The sequence below is a fragment of the Fusarium venenatum genome (genome assembly GCF_020744135.1).
Source record: "Fusarium venenatum strain MPI-CAGE-CH-0201 chromosome Unknown EDB82scaffold_2, whole genome shotgun sequence".
In the NCBI taxonomy this organism is placed as follows: Eukaryota; Fungi; Ascomycota; class Sordariomycetes; order Hypocreales; family Nectriaceae; genus Fusarium; species Fusarium venenatum.
Genome location: NW_027072130.1, coordinates 5,031,813 through 5,041,862, shown reverse-complemented (window position 1 = coordinate 5,041,862; position 10,050 = coordinate 5,031,813). Strand labels below are relative to the sequence as shown.

At 46.1% G+C, this 10,050-nt stretch overlaps 3 protein-coding genes across 3 annotated transcripts; all 3 read right to left on the bottom strand.

Moving 5' to 3' along the window:
• Nucleotides 1–1,533: 1,533 nt before the first annotated feature.
• EDB82DRAFT_524374 (uncharacterized protein) lies at nt 1,534–2,032 on the bottom strand (the record flags this gene model as incomplete). The annotated part of the gene is made up of 3 exons (XM_025734797.1): nt 1,534–1,580; nt 1,630–1,683; nt 1,741–2,032. 3 exons carry the CDS (start codon nt 2,030–2,032, stop codon nt 1,534–1,536), a joined length of 393 nt encoding a protein of 130 aa, XP_025585568.1.
• A 2,395-nt stretch (nt 2,033–4,427) lies between these two features.
• Nucleotides 4,428–4,923, bottom strand: EDB82DRAFT_524372 (uncharacterized protein; the record flags this gene model as incomplete). The annotated part of the gene is made up of 3 exons (XM_025734794.1): nt 4,428–4,468; nt 4,523–4,573; nt 4,629–4,923. 3 exons carry the CDS (start codon nt 4,921–4,923, stop codon nt 4,428–4,430), a joined length of 387 nt encoding a protein of 128 aa, XP_025585565.1.
• A 1,312-nt stretch (nt 4,924–6,235) lies between these two features.
• On the bottom strand, nt 6,236–9,790 carry EDB82DRAFT_498902 (uncharacterized protein). The gene has a single exon (XM_025734793.2). The coding sequence runs from the start codon at nt 9,731–9,733 to the stop codon at nt 6,293–6,295; it is 3,441 nt and encodes a 1,146-aa protein (XP_025585564.1). The 5' UTR covers nt 9,734–9,790; the 3' UTR covers nt 6,236–6,292.
• Between the last annotated feature and the right edge of the window lie 260 nt (nt 9,791–10,050).

The following is a 10,050-nucleotide window of genomic DNA, read 5'->3' as shown; positions in this document are numbered from 1 at the left end:
GGGCCACACGGATATAGGTGAGGTAAATAATCATCGTAAGATCCAAATCTCACGGAGGAAGGACCAAGGCTAAGGAAATTGACTTTACTTAATGACAATCATTCCTTAAAGAAGCTAGATCCCGCCGAGCGGGTTTTGGTTCTGTCGCGTCATTTGCTCGCCTAGCGATATTATACTCGTTGTATTACAATTCTCTTGTGCGAGAATAGCGCCATTGTATCTTAAGATATCTTTTAATGTTTTGTTCAAACATTATTATACTGTTTAGGAAGTCGGCATTCCGACAATAGACGGTGAAGCTGTGCCCCATGTTCTATAAAGTAACCTGCAGAGCCGGCAGGTATATGCAGGTAGGGTTATGTCTCGATCCTTGCAGTTGTTTTATGCACAACCGAAGGACCGCGCACCAATCATGAAGAGATTCCAGGATGAAATTTGGGTCAAACCGTTGGTTCAACGTGTTCAGCAACCAACAGAACGTTGCAGAAGCAGGGGAGTTCTTGGAATCAAAATACGACAGTGAGACCCCACCTGCTGGCAGTTGAACACATGCAGGGGTCTAGAATTAGGTCCGGTTAAAGCAGCGACCATGTGAAAGAAAGGTACACTAGTAGAGAGTATTAGTTTAGAGGATGACATTATGGACTAGCTTTCTTTTAGGCGTGGCAAGAAAAAAAGATGACAGCCGTTGACTCCCTCTTCTGACTCGTCGACCGTGTTCATATTTCAAGACGTTCAACTCCTACTTGAGGAACGTTAGGCCGTGCTGAAGCCCCTTCTGTTGGCTCTGCTTTTTAGCATGAACATGATATTAAAGTCAAAGCGTACATGAAATGTGTTGTTTTGCACAAAGTTGGATTTACTAATGAGCACGACGACTTCTGGGGGGTGTAGATCGCTTGAGTGTTGATCATGTCCTGGTCACTAAATCGTGACAAAAATGGCCACTCGTGTGAAGCCATCATTGGTCGTCATGCCAGACCTTTTCTACTTGGTAGCGCTACTTCGCCTGTTGGAAGATCTATACTGTAGTTGTAGTCAGTCTAATGACAATCTTTGCTCCAATCTTGGCACCATTTCGCCTCATTCTTCATAACCAATCCTCCTTGATACTACCCCATGATAGCAATAACTCCAGCTGATAAGCAGAACAGGACAATAAACGGCCAACGATGACACTTGCCGAAAGATGCTGCCCAGAGTGCCAGGCCCAAGCTTTACGACAAAGGTCACATGCGCTAAATTATTTGGCATCATCAAAAGTGGCAACTTAACATAATACATTACCTTCTTGTACGTAGTTGGTGAATGGCAGTACTGGATGACATATTCTATCTTCATATTGGTTGCTCATGAACAAGTTGTCCTCCCAGTAATAACATATGATACGGCATAACTTAGCGATTTCCGATAGTGTTTATAGTGCTATGGTTTCTGAGTTATGAGGACCTAAATATGTAGGACCGCCATACAACCCTGTCTTTCCACCTATTGGTAACGAGCGACCCTCCACGTAGACCTACAAGCCCCTGCCTAATCCTCGCTGGCACGGATCTCGACAGACTGAGCTCTCTCTGTACCTAAATACCATTGTTAATTACTGATTATTGTAATATGAAGTTGACTTACCATGGGCCAAAACCGCGAAGAGCTTGCCCTCGTGAATGGCAATACCAGTAGAATCTATCGATCGAGCTATCAGTAAAGACTTCAAATTGATTGTGAAGGGTAACTGCTAACCGTAGAAACTAATCTCTGGACCATGGGCGCCATCTGTGACAGTCACGGGCCGCAAGTCTCCTGACTCCTCTTCGTTCTTGCGCCACATAATGGGCTTGGGCTGGGCAGACACATCCTCAACTATCCATCGACCCAGAGCATAATCACCGCTGACAAGGCGGTCACCCTTGAGCTCAAAGATGGCGGGCTCATCACCAGACTGAGCCTGGAACATTTCCTCGCCCTTCTGCTCGGGCTTAGCGACGTGCTTGCCATCGACGACGATGATGAAACGAGGGGGAAGGCTAGACATGTTGAATAATGGTAAAGATTTTAAAGTGTTTTATGAATTGAACTTCGATGTCGTTATGTTGGCAAAGTGTTGAATGTTTTTGATGTGAAAGTTTGGAGAGAATAGAAGTTTGCCTCTTCTCTGGGGGCTTTTATAGAGCTGGTGGCTATGTGATTCACGAGGCTCAAACCTACCCACCAGATAGTCGTTATAATATGTAGCACTTGTCATCCGTGTGTGTTATAAGTGCTTCACACAAGATCTCGAAACGGGTACGGACTGGTGCTACCTCAAAACATAAAGGGATCGTGACGCAGACTCGGTGAAGAACAATGAACTAATCGGACCGAGGTGAAACAGTAAATCTATAACAAGTCATCCGGGCTAGTTGAACACGTAGCAACATAGTGGTACAGTAGAACCTCTGGTGAATGGGTGATATGAGGCGGTTGGTACAGTTTGAAAGCTGAACGCTCACCGATATTTCGTGGAAGTAATGAGACTACGAGGAAGTTTACGTCGACTATTGTACAGAAGGATATGTTGATTGAGATGAGGTGTTGTGTAGCCGTGATCAATTTCCCTGTTATACTGAGGACCAGATTACGAACAATGGATGAAAACAAAACTCCGCCGAAACGTTGTCTTGGATACAAGTAACTCAGAGAGTGGCACGTATAGTTTGACGCAAACCCCACGGAACCAAATACTACCAGTCAGGAAAGAGTTTCTAAGTATCCAAAAGGTCGATTTTCTTGTCGTCATAATCATGCCGGTTTTCCTAAAATCCGCCCATGCTGTGTTTTTTGTTCTCGCCCATCCCCCTCCCCTTCTGCGCATCCAGATGCACTCTGAGCTTGTCAAGCCATACCTCAATTCGGTAGTCTCCGAGAAACTTGACCCATCCATGGTTGCTGTCAACTCTGAATTTCTTGAAACCATCGTGTGACTTGGTGCCTCGCCATCTAAATCAGACCTTTTGAGAGGATGCCTCAGTCGGACGCTTCTCGAAGAACATCAGAATGTTGTAGTCCATATTTTGGACCATGTTGAAGTGACCTCGCATAGTCTTGCCGTCATCAGGTGACAATACGATATTGCACATGTAGTCGTGTGCAGGGTCTGATTGCCCGTCGCAGCAATCAAAGTCCGTTAGGATCGCGTATTTTTCTTTGCGATTTCCAAAAAGCTTTGGAGGTGGTGGTGGTAGCATTGCTTCTGATATTGTCTCAGACTTGATTGACGTAGTCCCTTTGGTCCTCTTGCTTGCTGGTGCGCTGGTGGCGGTGTCTGCCTTCTTCTTTGTTCTCACCGCAGGATGCTTCGGTGTAGCTTTGTTCTTTGTATCCCACTCTTGATTGAGTTCCTTCTTGACTCCTTCCAGGTGGCGAGGGAGGCCAAGCCTGTTAACTTAAAGGTGGTCGAAACCTTCGAGCATCCACGTGCGGGCTCGAATTGGCGTTGGCTCGACTATCCAGAACAACATGTGCTTTCGTAACCAAGGAGATACATCTGTTGCGTTCCAATGAGGGGCGGGGGGGGGGGCTGTTCGTGTTTGAGGTGATGCACTTGGTTGGGGCGTCGCGCTGGAGGGCGATTCGATGGTCGGATGAGGCTGGAAATGAGCAGCAACAGCCACCGCCGCTGTGGACACAACAGTCGCCATTGTGGCCCTGCACAGATATCACAGGTTATTTACTTGTGATTAAGCTGTCGTTGCAGTAATATGAGTGCCCTCAATGTGTTTGCAAGGTCATCTGGCCTGATTTTGTAGTTGGTGAGGCTGAATGATCGTTCCTTTGGGCGCTTCCGTTATGAAACTAGCAGTACCGTTATACGCTGTGTCGCAACGAACACACGGGACACGGCAGTTGTACAGTGAATACTGGCACTGGTCTGATATAACATTGTATTAGTCTAATTCGCAGCTGTCGCGGAATAAAATGGGTGTAAAAAATAGAGAAAACACGATCAAGTCCTCTATCAGACTGCAAAAAGAACATACAACAGCGGGGATTCGCTGGTCGTCACCGACCCAACTACTAATCCGCCCCTTACCAGCTTGACTATGGGAGAGCGGACGGGATCCCGTATTTTCTGGTAGGTATGGTCGTATGTACAAGCCAGACTTCTTTTTGTAGTATATATGCATTACATCGCAGTGCCTCGGCGCTGTATAGACATGTGGGGCTCATTCGTTGTTTTACATGTTGCAAACGAGAGATACATAGTGTGTAATCGTAGAAGCATCAAAGACACAGTCACGATACTTGGCAGAAGATTTTGCACAATGGGAAGTGTTTCCATTTCAATCTACTTTAGCAAAATCTTGGTGTAAGGATTACACCCTTCAATATCTTTGAGAACTATGAAATATCCTTTCTGCTTTGTGGACTTGACAACTGCAGCATTACCCCTACTCGGGTCGAATTTCGACTCTTTGGTCAGGAGTCATACCTGTTTTGTCTGTTAACTAATCGGGGTCTGATGTTATCAAATAAGGACACACACCTGGGAAAAGAGGGCAGACAATTTGCCCTTCAACGAGCGCCAGCTTACAACCTGCAATCGTGAAATGTTAGGGCAGTTAGATATACAACAATGGAGATTATCATACCACTGAAACTGAGTTCAGGACCATTCCCACGATCCTCAACGTGCACAGGCTGTAGCTCGTACATCTGTTCCGCGGTGCACCATACGACGTTCTTGGGACGCATGCTGAGATCTTCCAGGTTTCGACGGCCCATGGCTAATGGACCGCTGACGAGGTGGCTGTCTCGAATCTCAAAGACAGCAGGCTGGTCCCCATGATCAGCAGCTTTTGCCAATGGCATCTGCTCTGGGTTCTCTCTGGGCATACAGACGGGCTTGCCATCGATGGAAATGGAGAAGCGACGGGGAAGAGACATATTGAGCGATGGTTGATGTTGATATGTGAAACTGATTGTATTGGATGAAGTGTTGTTGTGTGTAGTGAATCGGTTGAAGGAGTTGGGGCATGTTGTCATACTTATACTTGTCTCACTCAACACAATCTCTCCTACGGCTGTAATAGTTCTCTGTTGATCATCCGCATCTTCGCACTATTTCCTCAGCTGCCGATAGACTTCGGATGATCTACATAACGGGAATGTCATCAATACCTCGAAGAATCAGGAAACTACCGTGGCAGTTCATAGCCTACATCATAAAAAGATGCTCTACAATAAAAATTTCACGATCTACATCCCAAATTCCACATTAGCGTGATTAACGTTTCCACTTCAGAAAAGAGGGGATGAGCCTGAAACCTTCTTGATATCGATAAACTCAAAGACCATATCCACTTCACACTGACACAGCTGAGAGGGGGTTGAATAAATAGTGCTGAGGTCAGACATGGCGGGTAAATTAAGACGGTTACACCCTGTATATCTTTCATTTTGCAGGACGAACATGTACCTGTATTCTGCTCTTATGTCCTGGTTGACTGATATATATAAGCTATACGCGCTCAACAAGCACACAGGCACTATCCAGTTCTAACATAGTACTGTGTTACCAACATAAAAGATTTAGCCGCTCGATAACGGACGGAATGCAACAATTCGCCTTAAACTTTCTAACCTAGGGCCGCCCTCTAGGTAACATCCCTATAATGGACGATCTTCATTGGAAGGGATTCTCCCGTCAGACTATGGGAGATCGACGAACTCAATCTTCAGAAAGTGGAGAGCTCAAGTGAGCTCATTACTGCGAGTAGCAATGATCAACATGTTTGTCGGAAGCTGAGAAACTGATCATCCAACGTGCATGACGGCTTCCAGTTCAGCTTTGAACTTTAAAACGATGCAACACAACCCACGCGTCCGCATTGGACGAAGAATAGGCGGCACTTGTGCCGTGCCGCCTATCATTACACAATGCCACCCGTTATCTTAAATAAATAGCGCCAGGTAACAGATAGGCTGAACCAGTCAGAGCAAGCAAACCTGAAATACGCTTTGATGTGCTGATCGATACCAACGTGGATGACTTACTTTCGCATACATGATTGAATAAATTGCTGCAGCTGCATCTGAATTAAGCAAGGAGTGATCCCAGTGACGACTTCCTCTGTTGATTTGACAAGCCTTGACTTCACGATGAGAGCTGCGGCGTTGTGATGATCTTCACCTTACTATTGAGTTTTCTGCAATGAAGCAGGGATTCGACGCGTCACTTTCATTTACTACCTTACCTGTCGGATACGAACAATTTTAGCATTGTATGTACTCATGTACCTACCTAGCAACTACACTATACAATGACAATCTCTTTGTATATTCCCCAGCCATCTCTTTCTTCTTCACTTGCTGCTACACCCCCCACCAGCTTCAACTTCAAGCTAGTCATATGCCATTCAGACTTTGATACATACGCCTCCACCGCTTTCCATTTCTCCTCTTCTTGCCTCCATTCGTTAACAATGTTGGTACTCAACACAAATGACTGTTTGCCAGCAACCATAGCTTCAAACATTGTGTATGATAAATTGGACGGCTCTTGATTCACACGTGTATCATTAAACAAAAACGCAAACAGTTCCTCAGGAAGCCTTCTTCGCTGTATTTCTGAATACACAATCTCGGAAAGCTGTTCCTCGGCAAAGTCTGTTGCTGGTAGACGAGAGTCACTAACAATATGCTCAGGTTCTTCCATTGCTTCGGGCAGTCGTGTTGAAATAAACGACCCATGATAGTTGAGCTTTGAGAAAAAGTCTGGTAGCCATTGGCTATAGGGATTCGCGTCATTGTACTTGGGCCGCAGCTTGAACTCAAGTTCAGACATAGGGAAATCTGCAACGCGAGATTGGAGTTTTCCCTGTGATAACCAATCCAGACAATCATTCCATTTCTGTTCAACCTGATCGTCTGTGGGCACATTCTCTCCAAGCATCTCAAACACTTTGACAACGCTTCGGTGGAACCTCCACCAGAACACTCGTGCAAACTCAGCACCTATGTTGAATAGAGGGAATTTGACGATTGTCTTTGCGGTACTGGTACTATCAGAGTTATGGAAAGCAAACATCCATAAAAGTTCGAATTGCTCCCTGTACATAAAGTTGAAGAATTTTGTAAACAGTATGTTGCTCCCACAAGACACCGATAGCTTTGACAAATGTTTGTCAAAGTTTCCGTCGAGCCGTCTGTGAGCGACATCGAGCTGGTTCCTATCTTCGAACCCAATTTCCCAGATCAACATGCCTTCCATGTTGGACTCGGATTTGAGAAGAGCGACGCTTGGCGACCACGGTTTAGATACCCAGCGCAGAAATGCATCCAAATAATCAGTTTTGAAGTTGTAGCCATGAGGTGTATTCAGTGAGTAGGATCGGCTTTTCTCAATCATTTCTGGAATATTCAGGGGGTACTTGTGGGCGACGAGCTGGAGTTGCCGGAGTCCTGTTTCGAGGTCGGCCTCAAGAAATAATGACATCTGGTTGTCAGGTGCATCTACCAGATTTAGAGGAGGTAAAGGGAATTCTTTTTCTATACAGGCAGCCAGTGGTGGGTAGTAGCTATACAGCCGATCCTTTCCATAGTGTTCTATCCACTGGAACCAATGGGAAGAGATAGGTAACCACATCGAAGGCGTTAATCGGGTCGTCTCAAGAGATTTAGGCGATGGATCCAGGCTCTTATATCCCTGCAGGAGATGCTGGACCCTAGTTCTGTGCTCTCGTTGGAGTGACACTTGCAGATTGTCTGCGATCCGCCATTGTTGGCAGACGGTTGTCCACCTCTGATTGAAAAATGCCGATATTTTGTCCCCTTCACCATCATCGTGGTGCAAAATGTGCCGTGCAGCTTCCACCAGCCAATGAAGCTTCTTGAGAAAATGCGCCTTATGTATCACCCTTCGCAGGCATACTCGACGTTCGAGTCTCTGCTGTTCCTGGAGATGAAGCCAGCATTTATGTGTCTTCTCCCAATTCGCCAATCTCGACCATTTCCATGATCTCCCTCCATCAAGAAGCCATGCCCAGTCATCCAAGTATCTTATCGCATCGACCTGCGTCGTCAAGGGAGTGGCTAATACCTGGTAATCGCAAAGCCCAACGAACGTATATATATGGGTATCTGTTTTCTTACGAAGGATGAGGAAAAACTCATACTCATAGGCTTCAAAGATACTATCCGTTGGTTCGCATCTAGATACCACATGGAGAGGTAGAGAGACGCGGATTTGCCCAACTGTTGAGGTGGCCATCCCTTCAGTTGTCATACGAAAACCTTTCTCCAGGTATGGTGCCAGCATGTCGATTTCTATAGCTACAGCGCACAAAGACCCGGTGCCCCTGTGGACTTGAAACTTCTGTCTCTTCGATCGTCCGCGAGATATGGTGGTCGAGGGCACAAACGACGTCTTCTTCCAGACTGTTCGGTATAATTGTTGACTCTTGACGCTCCAGTCGGGTACCCACGATGGTAGGCCAGCCATCGAATGACCCTGGCTAGCCATGTCGAGCACTCTTCCAGCCAGTGTAGCCTCCTTGTTCATCACAAACATAGAAGCCAGTCCAATGTACACAGCCTGTGGTGAAAGTTTGTAGTCCGGCTCTGGTGACGTTTTCCACAATCCTAATAATGCAAATACTTTGTCTCTTGGGTCCGTCGCATGGCAATCCCAAGTGTCTTCGAGAAGGGCCAAGAACGATTCAGCATCATCAATCTGCCTTGGGCGGCCAAAGTGTCGAACCCATTTCCGGGTCATCAATCGCTGCAGGTTTGTGTGGAAGAACTCCCAACCCATCGATTGCTGCTTGTATAGTACGATGGCCTTTTTCGCCGAGCCTATTTCCTGGACTACCCATATACGGGAGAAGTAAGGGTTAAGACAAAGGATCTCTGGATCGTCTTTGACAGCTGCCGAGTCGCCTCTGTCGTGGTCGACACTCAGATATATCAACACTCGATTAGCTGCAGTGTATATTTTTCTCATCAGTCCAACTTGGTGAGTTCTTTCAGAAACATTTGACTGGTTGATACATATAGAGTCAATCCACAGGTATCGATCCTTATCTTCAAGTCGACAACTTCTCAATGCATCGAAACAATTTTCTGTAATTGGCATCACATTCCATGATTTACCAATGAAGATAGTATGATCCTTCTGCCGGTTTCCCGAGATTGTGGACCAGGTGTAAGATATTGCTTCATACAACGTGCGATCCTTAGCATTATCTGATAAGAGTATACTCGATTCCTCAGTCTGGGCCTCATCGCTATGGAGTTTGATGGTTTCGAGATTGCCGTGTAGAGGGGTTTCAAATTGGCCTCTTGATAGCTTCAAAACGCGGATCTCAGTGCCCCAAAGCATCTCATAGACGGGTGTGTTTGCCGACGAAGCTAAACCCCGGGGTAGATCGATGACATGTTGGAGAAGGGGATGAGTTGTGGCATCGCCTACTCCGCTCTGGGTGCAGAGTTGTTCCAAGTGTTGCTCTAGAGCCTTACAGAGTGGCCTCCCTTTGTCATAACGATAAGGATCGTCCGAGTATGACACAGAAGGTGGCCAGTTCAATCGCATGTCAGATCTCTTTGGACAGTGCGGTATGTCTAGCTCATCTTGGTGATCTTTCTCCACATCAAGTGGCTGAGCCATCTCACCACAATTCATACAAACTGGAACTCCGAGACCTTCGTATATAACAACATCGGGTCTTAAACAATTGAGAGAGTGCCAGTAGAGCATCGTGCAGGGACCCTGGTCAGTAAGTCAGATCTGTTAGAGCTTTTTGCAACGTCTTGGATGGGTTGTCAAGAATTGAATTGACGTAGTCAGCATCATCTTGATTAGGTTAGGCTAGATAAGATGATGATGACTAATTATCCTTGTACATATATGTGCCCATCGCTTTTGGTGTCGGGAGACGGTTTCGATGCTTTCCATTGGACGTGAGACTCTACGAAGAATCGTGTTACAAAGGAAATTACCCGGCAGACTGGGAGACTTACCTAAAGCAATCGGATGTGTCAACTCGTGCTGTAAATAGGAAGACCCAGATAGGT